This window comes from Micromesistius poutassou (assembly GCF_964030765.1).
Source record: "Micromesistius poutassou genome assembly, chromosome: 17".
Classification (NCBI taxonomy): Eukaryota; Metazoa; Chordata; class Actinopteri; order Gadiformes; family Gadidae; genus Micromesistius; species Micromesistius poutassou.
In genome coordinates this window covers 10,279,730-10,292,766 of record NC_140287.1, presented here as the reverse complement: position 1 = coordinate 10,292,766, position 13,037 = coordinate 10,279,730, and the positions used below count along the sequence as shown (strand labels likewise).

Genomic DNA, 13,037 nt, shown 5'->3' with positions numbered 1-13,037 from the left:
AATTGGAAAGTCTATTGACTGAAGTGCCTCTGAGAGGCCAGAATCCTTTCTAATGAGCCGGCGGGGCGAGCTGTTTGTTCCGGAACGCTGCGACCACAGGCCCCCCGGTGCGGTTTCCACGGAGACACAGGGAGAAGCGGGGGGGTAGTGATCTCAGGTGCCCCCGTCAAGCTGAGCAGCTGCCCGGTCTGTTGTCATGGGAAACAGCTACCCTCTCTCTGCTAGTCGGTCCGTCGTGGACGATCCTCTGCCTTTTGCAGCAGGCTGTGCACCGCTTTCTCTCTCTATGAAATATAAACAAGCCCCGGAAACTTTGAGAGCGTTATCACTCTAAATATATCTGAGTTGTGCAAGAAATATTAAATATTGATACCTGATAGTCTACCACAAACATTGCATTGCCCGTGCTCATCACAGTGCATGTGTAAATGAGGACTTTGTCAACACCCATTGGTTGTATTTAGTGTTGTTTAACAGGAGAGAGCCAGTGCAGGAAAGGACTCTGTCAGGGGAAGTAGATGTTAATTTGATTGTCAGAAATCCATCTCCCTAATGGACAAAGATTACAGGCAAATCAGATTAGGTCAGTCCCCTGTCGCCACCCTTTTTATTTTTAGAAACCTGAGACGCCATTGGGACTCAAAACAAGAAACATGTTCTCTGTGCGGACGCAGACTAATTAACGTTTAGTTAAACCAACACTTACTTTCGGGTGGAGTCAGGATTACTTGACTTTGAGGTGGGATAGGGCACTGGGAAAATTGTCTGACTTGTTTATGCTGCGGTTGCAACTTTCTATTCTGCAAAAAATAATGAAAGAAATTGGGGGCAGCCTGCAGTTTCTGTGACCCCCCACACCTTTAGATCATGACACTGTTAGCACCCATTTACAAGGACCCACGCAAACAACCCCTCTCTCACAGCCTCCTCTACCCTCCCCTCTCTCTCCAATCCTTCGCTTTCTCTCCCACACTATACCCTTCTCTCTCCCGTCCTCCTCCCCTCTCTCTCCCACCCTCCTTCCCTCTCTCTCCCACCCTCCTCCCCTCTCTCTCCCACCCTCCTCCCTCTCTCTAATCCTCCCCTCTCTCTCACAACCTCCTCCCCTCTCTCTTACCCTCCTCCCCTCTCTCTCCCACACTACCCCCTTCTCTCTCCCGTCCTCCTCCCCTCTCTCTCATGTCCTCTCCCCTCTCTCTCCCGTCCTCTCCCCTCTCTCTCCAACCCTCTTTCCCTCTCCCTTCCACATCTCCTCTCTCTCTTACCCTCCTCCCCTCTCTCTCTCGTCCGCCTCTCCTCTCTCTCCCGTCGTACTCCTCTCTCTCTCCCACCCTCCTCCCTCCTCCCCTCTTTCTCCAATCCTCCCCTCTCTCTCCCGTCCTTCTCCCCTCTCTGTCCCACCCTCCTCTCCTCTCTCCCCCCCCCCCCCCCTTCCCCGTCTCCCCCACTCTCCCCGCCCCCTCCCCTCCGGCCTCCCTAGAACTGTAGCTCCCACGTCAGAAGGGCGGTTGTCACCTGCTTCTCAGCTGGCTGCTGCGGGCGCCATGGCAACCGGCCTGTCCGCTACTGCAAGCGTTGCCATGTCAACCACCACAGCAGCGAGGTGGGGGCTGCGGCAGAGACCCATCTCTACCAGACCTCGCCGCCCCCCATCAACACCCGGGAGTGCGGGGCAGAGGAGCTGGTGTGCACCGTGGAGGCTGTCATCAGGTATGCTCCCGCCCAGGGCTGTGATCGTCTCGTCGAACGCTGACACGTTCTGCTGTAGCCGCCCGACACGCAGCTGGGCGCATCACACAGGGGGGAGTGGGACAGGCCCATGAGAAGGTCTTCATGCACACAATGTCAGACTCCAGTGATTACTTCTGCCTCTTTCTTTCTTTCTTTTTTAACCTTGCCTGTCTTCTCTCTCGCCCTCTCTCTCCCGCTTTCTCTTCCTCTCTCTCTCTTTCTCTTTCTCTCCTCCCCGCCTGCTCTCTCTTCCTCTCTCTTTCTCCCTCTCTCCCTCTTCTCCCTCTATTTCCCCTTCTCTCACACTCCCTCCCTCCCTCCCTCTCCCCTCCCTCACTCCCTCCCTCCCTCTCTCCCGCCCCTCTCTCTCCCCTCTCTCCCTCTTCTCCCTCTATTTCCCCCTTTCCCTCTCACTCCCTCTCTCCCCCTCTCTCTCCCAGCCTTCTGAAGGAGGCTGAGATCCACGCTGAGCAGCGCGAGTTTGAGATGAACCGGCGTCGTCAGATGGGGCTGTCCGCCTCCGACCACTCCCTGGACAACATCGACTTTGACAACAAGGAGGACGACCAGCACGACCAGCGGCTGCTCAGCCAGTTCGGCATCTGGTTTCTGGTGGGTGTGGCCCACTTCCTGCTGATGCCCTGCGTGTCCAGTGCTACCCAGTAGGGGGAGAACCAGGACGCCCTGGGATCAGACAGGCCTGCGGAGCTCATCCTGGTTCTTGGAACGCATCTTGTAGCAGATCTTGTTTTTCGCCCCATCATCTCATGCTCAGAATCACATTATTTATGTGTTCCCTGCTGTGCCCCCCCTCCCATTGAGCCCCACCCCCCCCTGGGGTCTCAAGTTGTTCCAACACTTATTTTGTATTAATATTGATGGCTCATTTGATCACATGCCTTTGAAGCTCTCTCAGTCTGGATTGTTACATGAGGGATATTTAGAGTTAGTCATTCAACATCTACCAAATGTCTGCTAAATAGTGTTTTGCTGGGATTTGAGTTTGTTTAGATGATGCCACTAATGAGCAGGTAGATGTAGAAGCATCTTCCTCTGGGGGTAACTTCCAATGGACGGCAGAGTACCATGGGACAACAAACCTAGAGTTGTTCCGATACCGATACCAGTTTGTTAATGGTCGGAGGTGGAAAGTCGGAATAGAAAACGCATCATCTCTGAGCTACGTATGTTCAAGCTACCAAATCGGAAAAACATGGATGCATGGACGCTTAACATCAAGAATACAAATGTATTGTTATAATTATAGATTATCAATGTATGCTCTAGATCATAAATTATGTAGTTCTGAAAAACAGTAAGTGAACCGACTTTACATTGCTATCATCGTAAATTAACCCTTCAATCAGAACAAATGCTATTAATAGTTACAATGCTAGATGCTTTATCAGTATATACTCAGTATCGGCCGATACTCAAGTCCAGGAATCGGAATCGGTATCGAGAAGGAAAAAATGGTATCGGAACATCAAAATCAGAACCCTTTTTTGGGCCGGGAGTAAACCCCCCCAACCCCAACAGACTATCCCCCCCCAGGGAGTAAACCACCCAACCCCAACAGACTATCCCCCCCCAGGGAGTAAACCACCCAACCCCAACAGACTATCCCCCCCCCCCCCCCCCCCATAGGGCTGTAGAACTAAACATCATGCTCCCCATGTTCCTCCCCCTCCCCTGTTCCTCTCCCACCCTCCAGGTGAGCCTGTGCACGCCCAACGAGAACACGCCCACGGAGAGCCTGGCGCGGCTGGTCAGCATGGTGTTCCAGTGGTTCCACTCCACCGCCTACATGATGGACGACGAGGTGGGCAGCCTGGTGGAGAAGCTCAAGCCCCAGTTCGTCACCAAGTGGCTGAAGGGCGTGTGCGACGTGCGCTTCGACGTCATGGTCATGTGCCTGCTGCCCAAGCCCGTGGAGTTTGCCCGGGTAAGACGCCTGATGGATGGTGACTGAGGTGGGGGGGGGGGGGTGGGGGTGGTGATGGAGGTGGAGGGGGTGTGTGGTGGTGGAGGTGGAGGGGGTGTGTGTGGTGATGGAGGGGGTGTGTGGTGATGGAGGTGGAGGGGGTGTGTGGTGATGGAGGTGGAGGGGGTGTGTGGTGATGGAGGTGGAGGGGGTGTGTGTGGTGATGGAGGGGGTGTGTGTGGTGATGGAGGTGGAGGGGGTGTGTGGTGATGGAGGTGGAGGGGGTGTGTGGTGATGGAGGGGGTGTGTGTGTGTGGTGGTGGAGGGGGTGTGTGTGGTGACAGAGGTGGAGGGGGTGCGCCGGCCCGTGTTGGAGTGGTCGAGAAGGCGGAGCACGGAGGCTCACGAGCAGTGCGGAACCTCTCTGTTCGTTCCCATGACGACCACTGGAAACGCTAAAACAACTGAAGACAGCGCTGCATAATAACAGGACCTTTTATTAACGTAGCATCAATATCATACTGTTTATGTTATGTATAGGGTCTTCATAGCCAGTGGCTATGTATTTACGCATAGAAATATATGTGTTTGCAATATTGGTAGCAATAGACTCTACATACACACACATCTATGGAGGATATTTCCCCCCACCCTCATGTTTGTAAAATATATTGTTAGCTAAGCCTGAAGGGTTCCGGTGAGAAGGAAGGTTATTTAGACGTGGAGACAGGCTGCTATGGATCTCATGAATAATGTAACACACACGCTTGCGTTGTGGACATGATGTGTGTTTTCATTGTTCGGAAGCAGCAGTCAGGAGAGTCATAAAGTCTATTAACATATTAATCACGAGGGAGGAAAACGCCTGCATCAGCGGTTGCTGAACCACATCAGCCAGTGTAGTAGTGGGGTAACCATGCATTTCTCTCACACCACACGACCAGTGATTGAATGAATGAATGAATGAATGAATGAATTAAAAGGCAAACAAATACCTGAATGATAGAATGACTGTATAAGGGATTATTTCATTAATGGGTGAATGGGAGGATGAATGAGGAATAACCAAAGAAGGAATGAAAGAAAGAAACAATGACTTACTGTAATGAACGAATGAAGAATGAACCAAAGAATCATTGAATCAATAGCCTGCCTGGAGCCTTGGTCTGTATTCATGTTGTTCATAATGTATTCATGGAGAGATTACCTATACAACCCCCCCCCCTGTATAGGTTTCAAACCAACCCTGTGCCCACTATATATATAGGAATACACTTCTGAGAATCCCCTTCTGAAGGCTCCATCGACTCGCCCCTGATGGGTTGAGCCACATGTCGCTAATGGGGGGTGGCATGTGGCTCAGGAGGTAGAGTGGGTTGCCTGGTAACCGCAAGGTTGCTAGTTCGATTCCCGGCTCCACGAGGTGTCCCTGAGCGAGATGCCTCACCCTAACTGCTCCCGACGAGCTGGATGTCGCCTTGCATGGGTTTTACCACCGTCGGTGTGCGAATGTTTGTATGAATGGGTGAATGTTAGGCAATATTGTAAAGCGCTTTGAGTGGCCACTGGTTAGAAAAGCGCTGTATAAATGCAGTCCATTTACCATTGTCTTCGGTAGAAATTAAACACGAAGAAGGAACTCCGCCACTGGTGGTTGTCGTTTTTCCCGTCCAGGTTCTGTGCCGTCTCCCCCCAGAGGTTCTGCTGTAAGATAGAAGGACTGCTGGATTACCCCCCACCTAGCACCAGCCCACCTGCAGGGGCCAAACAGGTGTCAGGCGGCATGCTGAACAGCAGGGTTCAGTTCTAGGAGAGGCAGTGATGGTGGAGAGGAGAGCTGTTTAGTGAGATGGAGATTTGACCCTGAGGATAGCGAGGGAGGAGATAGACCGGGAAAATGGATTTTGTCTCGGCACTGGGGGGGGGGTAGTGGGTGGTTATTAAGACCAGTATCCCCCAGAGGCCTCTCATCATTTAATCCAATTCTGGGTACATGAATGTTTTCATGCTCAGTCTAATTTTATCAACCGCTGCTGTTTTCGTACAGTCCGTGTCATTCCATGTCACTCGTTAAACATTGTGTAAAATGATAGCATCTGCTCGCTTTGAAGAAGAGTGCGAGCAAAGATGTCTCACATCCCCAGCTAACGAATGCCATCGATTTGCGACAGGGCCGAACTAGTCTTTGAAGCTGCTTCGTTTTTACAGCCACTGACCGATGGCTCACCATTAAAATCGTATCTCTTCTGCCCCAAACCTTGAGTCATTACTGATTACAATGCAAAAGCAGCCCATCCCCATGAGCCATGAGTCCTCCGCTTTGTGTACACAAGGCTTAGCCCCATGCGCACCATGTTTACACTTGCAGTTATTTTGACAGTCTATGTGCGTCGTGCAGCAATTGGCCATTTGTAAGAGATTTACAGTAGTTTTGGTGCGGGAGCAGTTTAAAGGTTTAAAGGCTACTTATTAATTTACGGTGTGTATCATTTTTTTTTTTTTGAACAGTAATCGCAATTTGTTTTATGGTTGGTCATTTGTGTAATAAAATTCAAAAATTGTTTTTGCAGAAACAATTAAGAAACAAAGGAACTGCTGTAAATACTCATATGCTCAACGTTAAAAAAACTATTCTTTAAGCTGTTTAATTCTACAATAAAGAAAATAACTGAACAGAGCAGACCAGCACTTTTCATATCTCTCCCATGTCGCCCACTTTAATTATACATATAATGCATATTGCATTGCGAATACTGCACAAACCTTATTCATATTTATATGTCTAAATTTATCCTTGAAGACTTTTCATTCTAGATTTGTATTTTCACCCTGAAGGACCACTGACACCTGCAGCAAGATGAAACTGCACAATTCAGATTCAGAGTGTGAGCCACAAACAGGAGGCTAAGCTAAGCTAACCTAAGCTAACCTCCACAGGTGGGCGGCTACTGGGACAAGTCGTGCAGCACGGTGACCCAGCTGAAGGAGGGCCTGAACCGCATCCTGTGCCTGATCCCCTACAACGTCATCAGCCAGCCGCTGTGGGAGTGCTTCATGCCCGAGTGGCTGGAGGCCATCCGCACCGAGGTCCCGGACCACCAGCTCAAGGAGTTCCGGGAGGTGCTGAGGTACGAGCGCCCCCCTCTCCCTCCTCCCCGTCTCGGCCCACAGGAGCGGGGGTTCGTTTTGAAGTAGTACCGGAGGGCTGGGCAAATGGGAAGGCAATGCACGAGTCAATGTTATTTGGTGTGTGTTTCAGATGGCTTGTGCTTTGTTATTTTAATGCATTAATACTGCGTTTATATAGTGGCAGGGATAATGTCTTCTGTGAACCCCTGCCGGATGATCACCATGTGGGGATATTTTACGATAATGACCAGTTCGCTGGACATTATCCTTCTCATTACACTGCTACCTATAAATCAATCATTCTACACAAAATATAACATTAATGAAATGACTATTTGATTATTTTAACAGTTATTCATAGAAGCTGTATGTTATTACCACTGAATGCCATGATTGACCAATCAGAATTGAGTATTCAACAAGGTGTTAATTGGACTGTAGATAAAACATGTCAGTTTAGGTTGTTGAAAAGGATGTCAAGGATGTTAGTTGAAAATGATGATAGGAACTGTAGTCTTTTGTCTTCTTCTCCCTGCAGTAAGATGTTTGATATCGAGCTCTGCCCACTGCCCTTCTCCATGGAGGAGATGTTTGGCTTCATTAGCTGCAGATTCTCTGGCTACCCAGCGTCTGTCCAAGAGCAGGCTCTGCTGTGGCTGCATGTGAGGAAACACACGCACACACACGCACGCACGCACACTCACGCACACACGCACGCACACACACACACACACAGACACACACACACACACACACACCACACGCACATGCGCATCCACGTGCATATGCATATGTACACTTCGGAATGTACACACACACACGCGCACTCACACATGCAAACACAAACATACACACACACATGCACACACATACACACAAATACACATAAACACACACACACACACACACACACACACACACACACACACATACAAACACACACACACACACACACACACACACACACAAACACACACACACACACACACACACATACAAACACACACACACACGCACACACACACACAAACACACACACACGGGTGCGGTCCTCCAGACTGGTGGCCGTTTTGTGCCCTGTGGATCTGCCACAGTACGTGTGAAGTGAACAGGTTGTCATCGTGTGTGAGAGTCTGGGCAGGGGGCCCTGCTGAATATGGATCTGGGTCACAGAGTGAGGCGGAGTGAGAGGCAGGAGGGATTTCTCAGTTTTTTTATTCCATACGCTCACACAGCATGCTGCCCTACATACATGGACGGCTTTCAAGTTTTCAGACACAACTGTGATCAAGGGATGGCCGTAGATCAGTCGCAGGAAGCAGGAAGTAGGAACATATTATGAGACTGGTTACCTAATAGTGGCGTCTTTAGCCGTGTATTTTTGGCGAATGGTCTATAGAGTTTTAATATGCGCATGCTGTTTGCAGTCTTTCTCATGGTGTCTCTGGTCTGGGTGTGTAGGTGCTGTCCCAGCTGGATATCGTGGTCCCTCTTCAGCTGTTGATTGGCATGTTTTCCGATGGGGTCAACTCTGTGAAAGAACTGGCCAATCAGAGGAAAGCAAGGGTCTCAGATCTGACAGGCACCACTGGGGCTCGCAGGGTGAGTGCCACGACAGGCCTGCCACAGCCACTTCTGTCTGACCCCTGACCCCTGACCCCAACTCCAAATAAATCATCGAAAAATAGAAAATGATAAGTTAAGAAAACATAGTGCTCGTTTAGAAAAAGAGATAAACCATGGACAGTGCTCTATTGTCTGCTATTCACAGGGATGTCAGTTGCCATAGCAACTGCCAAAGTCTAAATATAGTTCTGTTAAGAAGCTTAATTGAACCCGACTATCGCTAGAGATGGATCGCAGAAAACTTTGAGCTGAGCCACCGCGGCTCCAGCGCCGCCGTGTTCTGCACACGGCGCGTCTCACCGCGTAACGACCTTGTGATCCAGGTGAGCGTGGTCTCGGACCCGGGTCGCCGGGGGCAACACAACGCGCTGAGCCCGTTCCCCAGTCCGTTCCGGAGCCCCTTCCACTCGCCCCTGCACTGCAGCCCCTTTAAGAACCTGGGCCACGCCGCGGGGCACTGCGCCCTGGACCTGGACTGTGACGACGACGACATGAACCTGGGCTGCTTCATCCTCATGTTCGACCTCATCCTCAAGCAGGTGACCCGCCCCCGCAACAACAACAACAACACCAACAACAACAACAACATGTAGAGGCTAAGCCAGTGCACTGTGGGGCCGCTCCAGCAAACGGCAAGAGCTGAACCTGGGCAGTAGGATAGACTAGTGGTCAGGGGGTTTAAGCCCCAACTGTGGAAGGTACTGGGTGTGAGCCTCAATACCTGCAGTCTATCTGTCTGTGTTATTTACCAAGTAGCCGAACCCCCACCTGCTCATCACAGGAATACAACCGCCTTCTGGATGAAGTTTGAAAAAAACTCAAATCCCAGGCCCACACACACACACAGGTGCAGCGTTTAGCATCATGGTCCCACTGTTGCTCGCGGCTCAGACAGCGGGTGGCACACAGCGGGGTTTGATCCAGCGTCCCTCCCTGATTCCCCCCCCCCCCCCCCTCCCACCCCTAGATGGAGCTCCAGGATGATGGCGTGATGCTAGGCCTGGACAGCAGCCTGGGGAAGGACATCGTGGGCATCATCAACAACGTGTTCCAGGCGCCTTGGGGCGGCTCGCACACCTGCCACAAGGACGAGAAGGCCCTGGAGTGCAGCCTGTGTCACTCCAGCATCCTGTGCTACCAGCTGGGCTGCGAGCTGCTGGAGAGGCTGACCCCCCGGGAGGAGATCCGCCTGGTGGTGAGACGAGAGCGAGCGCTCCGGCGTGTATTAATAGACCGCGGGCACGGAGACGGCACCAGCCCGCCACAATGATCGCCGTTCAGCGGTTGACTCCTGACTAGCGGCGCAGTCATCTCGTCATACGGTTCCGCAGGACGTGATTTAGGACTACCATGCGTTCAGCTTCTATGCATGAAATTGAAAATATCTAAGTACGATTAACGATGTTACCATATTCACGCTGCCTCTTAATTAACGTCAGCAGTACGTAAGTACGGGTCATTTATGTGTCAGTCAAACACCCTTTTACCCTTTTCTACACCATAACCCTTATTTCTGTGAAATTATTATTTAAAAAAAAAAGAAGAAGAAAAAAAGGAACTAGCGTATTTCATTCTGTTGAGGCAGTGAGTCCCCTGGCTGGGTGATGTATAGCTAGTCAACGCTCCTCATTCTCCAAAAGACGCCTGACCGTGAACAGCGTGACTTTTAGAGTAAGTGCGTGTCTTTGATTAATGCGAACGGATGTCTTTTCCAGGAGCCAACGGACAGCTTGGAGGAGACTCTGCTGCTGCCCCAGACAGACTTCTCCCTGGGGACGGACACCGGGACAGAGGAAGGAGACAACCCGAACGGAACGAGCACCGACAACGCCAGCAACCACTCTCCAGAGAACCCCCGTGAGTATGCTAACATTCACCATGACCCTGAAACACCATGCTAACATATTCACCATTCATATTAACAACAACATAACATATTAACATATTCAGTTAACATGTTAATTAACATGTTAACATATTCACCATTAATCTTAATTAACATGTTAACATATTCACCATTAATCTCAATTAACATGTTAACATATTCACCATTAATCTTAATTAACATGTTAACATATTCACCATTAATCTTAATTAACATGTTAACATATTCACCATTGCTCTTAATTAACATGATGACTTATACACCATGGCTCTTAATTAACATGTTAAGGTAAATCAGGATTCCCAATTAACATGTTATTATAATATAAACCAATGCCGAATCAACAACTACCATGTAAAGATATACACCATATCTCTTAATGTAAGATATAAACCATGCCTAGCTAAATAACATGTTAAGGTATAACATTCTTCCCAATTAAAATTAATTGGTGTATAACATGCTACTTTGCTACTTGCCTAATTATTGCTAAGCACATGTGTTCTAGCAATGTTTTTAGCGTGTAACACGGTCAAAGGAAACAGTGTGTAGTCTTCTGCATGTTTCCTCCAGCACTCTAAACAAACTTGATCCTTGAGGTTATACAACGCTAACAAACAAAGTTCAAAGACCATTAAAAGAAGATTAGTCTCTGGAGCAGCATCTTTCTCACATTAAAAACCCATTTCTTTCCCCAGCCACGAAGAGTAACTCTGAGAAGAAGTTCTCCTACCAGCAGCTTCCAGTGTCTTTGAAGCTCATTTACACCATTCTGCAGGTACTTGGTCCCCCTCCACTCAGTATCACTGGTGATGCTCACCATAAGGTCACCTGTGATGTTGTGTAATGTGTACTGTAACTGATTAACACGAGGCCTGAACAACGTTGACTTGACTGCTCATAAATATTACAAAAACTAAAGTACCTTTCTCTCCCCTTCCTCCTTTTAACTATTACTAATTTTAACTACCTATTTGAGTTTTTTAGCTACCTATTCTATTTGATCCGATTTTATATTTTTATATAATTTTTTAATATATAAATATTATATATATGTATTTGCTTATACACGCTTATATTATTATTACTGTTCCATACGGTGAGGCACTACAACATGTCATGTGACCGCGGTGTGTCACGTGACCACGTGTGTGTCATGTGACCGCGGCGTGTCCTGCGTCCTCCTCTCCTCTGGTCAGGAGATGTCCAAGTTCGAGGAGCCCGACATCTTGTTCAACATGCTCAACTGCCTGCGGATCCTGTGTCTGCACGGGGAGTGTCTGTACCTGGCCCGCAAGGACCACCCGCACTTCCTGTCCTACATCCAGGAGAAGATGATCATCCCCAGGTGGGACCTGGCCCCGCCCACCAGGGACCACAGCACCCCACGCAGCATTAGAGATTAGAGACGTTGTCGTGGTCCTGTTAGCCCTAGCCGAGGGTGTATGCCTCGGCGTGCTATATGTTAGTGAAATCTATCTGTGTATGTGTGAATGTGTGGGTGTGTGTGTGGGTGTGTGTGTGGGTGTACGTTTACACATGCGCGCATGTCAAATAGTGTAAAGGTTCTCGGGATATGCACACACACAAACATGGTTGTGTGTGTTTGTGTGTGCGTGTGTGTGTGTGTATGTATGTTTACACATGCACACTTGTAAACTGGTGTAAATGTTCTCTATATGGATATAGACTCTAAACATGGTTGTGTGTGTGTTTTTCTGTGTGCGTGTGCCTGGGACTGTGTGCGTGTGTGTGTGTGTGGGCGTGTGTGTGTGGGCGTGTGCATATGTGCACGTGTGCCTGTGCCTGTGTGCATGTGTGTGTGCGTGCGTGTGCCTGTGTGTGTGTGTGTGTGTGGTGGTGCTGCAGCCTGTGGTCCATCCTGAAGTGTGAGTTCTGTCAGCTGGCGTCGCTGGCCGTGCCCCAGCTCCTCCACGCCCTCTCCCTCTCCAACGGCGCCGACATCTTCTGGAACCTCATCGACACGCACTTCAACAGCAAGGACTGGAAGATCCGCTTCGAGGCCGGTGAGCAACGCGCGGTCGGACCGGCACCTGCGGCCGGGTACCGACTCTGGGTCTGGGGTCACCTCTGGTCTGGGGGTGGTCTCTGGGTCTGGGGGTCTGGGGGTGGTCTCTGGGTCTGGGGGTGGTCTCTGGGTCTGGGGGTGGTCTCTGGGTCTGGGGGTCTGGGGGTGGTCTCTGGGTCTGGGGGTGGTCTCTGGGTCTGGGGGTCTGGGGGTGGTCTCTGGGTCTGGGGGTCTGGGGCTGGTCTCTGGGTCTGGGGGTCTGGGGCTGGTCTCTGGGTCTGGGGGTCTGGGGGTGGTCTCTGGGTCTGGGGGTCTGGGGGTGGTCTCTGGGTCTGGGGGTGATCTCTGGGTCTGGGGTGATCTCTGGGTCTGGGGTGATCTCTGGGTCTGGGGGTCTGGGGGTGATCTCTGGGTCTGGGGGTCTGGGGGTGGTCTCTGGGTCTGGGGGTGGTCTCTGGGTCTGGGGGTCTGGGGGTGGTCTCTGGGTCTGGGGGTCTGGGGGTGGTCTCTGGGTCTGGGGGTCTGGGGGTGGTCTCTGGGTCTGGGGGTGATCTCTGGGTCTGGGGTGATCTCTGGGTCTGGGGTGATCTCTGGGTCTGGGGGTCTGGGGGTGGTCTCTGGGTCTGGGGGTCTGGGGGTGGTCTCTGGGTCTGGGGGTGGTCTCTGGGTCTGGGGGTCTGGGGCTGGTCTCTGGGTCTGGGGGTGATCTCTGG

At 50.6% G+C, this 13,037-nt stretch overlaps 1 protein-coding gene across 1 annotated transcript in view; it reads left to right on the top strand.

Moving 5' to 3' along the window:
• unc79 (unc-79 homolog, NALCN channel complex subunit) overlaps positions 1-13,037 on the top strand; it is a 41,316-nt gene that overhangs the window by 10,236 nt on the left and 18,043 nt on the right. Inside the window, exons 12-23 of the mRNA XM_084482585.1 lie at positions 1,481-1,710; positions 2,172-2,343; positions 3,446-3,676; positions 6,593-6,783; positions 7,323-7,446; positions 8,246-8,386; positions 8,734-8,949; positions 9,378-9,605; positions 10,126-10,267; positions 10,994-11,073; positions 11,495-11,643; positions 12,165-12,322. Of these exons, the coding sequence (XP_084338711.1) occupies positions 1,481-1,710; positions 2,172-2,343; positions 3,446-3,676; positions 6,593-6,783; positions 7,323-7,446; positions 8,246-8,386; positions 8,734-8,949; positions 9,378-9,605; positions 10,126-10,267; positions 10,994-11,073; positions 11,495-11,643; positions 12,165-12,322 (2,062 nt within the window). The remainder of the gene's footprint in view (positions 1-1,480; positions 1,711-2,171; positions 2,344-3,445; positions 3,677-6,592; positions 6,784-7,322; positions 7,447-8,245; positions 8,387-8,733; positions 8,950-9,377; positions 9,606-10,125; positions 10,268-10,993; positions 11,074-11,494; positions 11,644-12,164; positions 12,323-13,037) is intronic.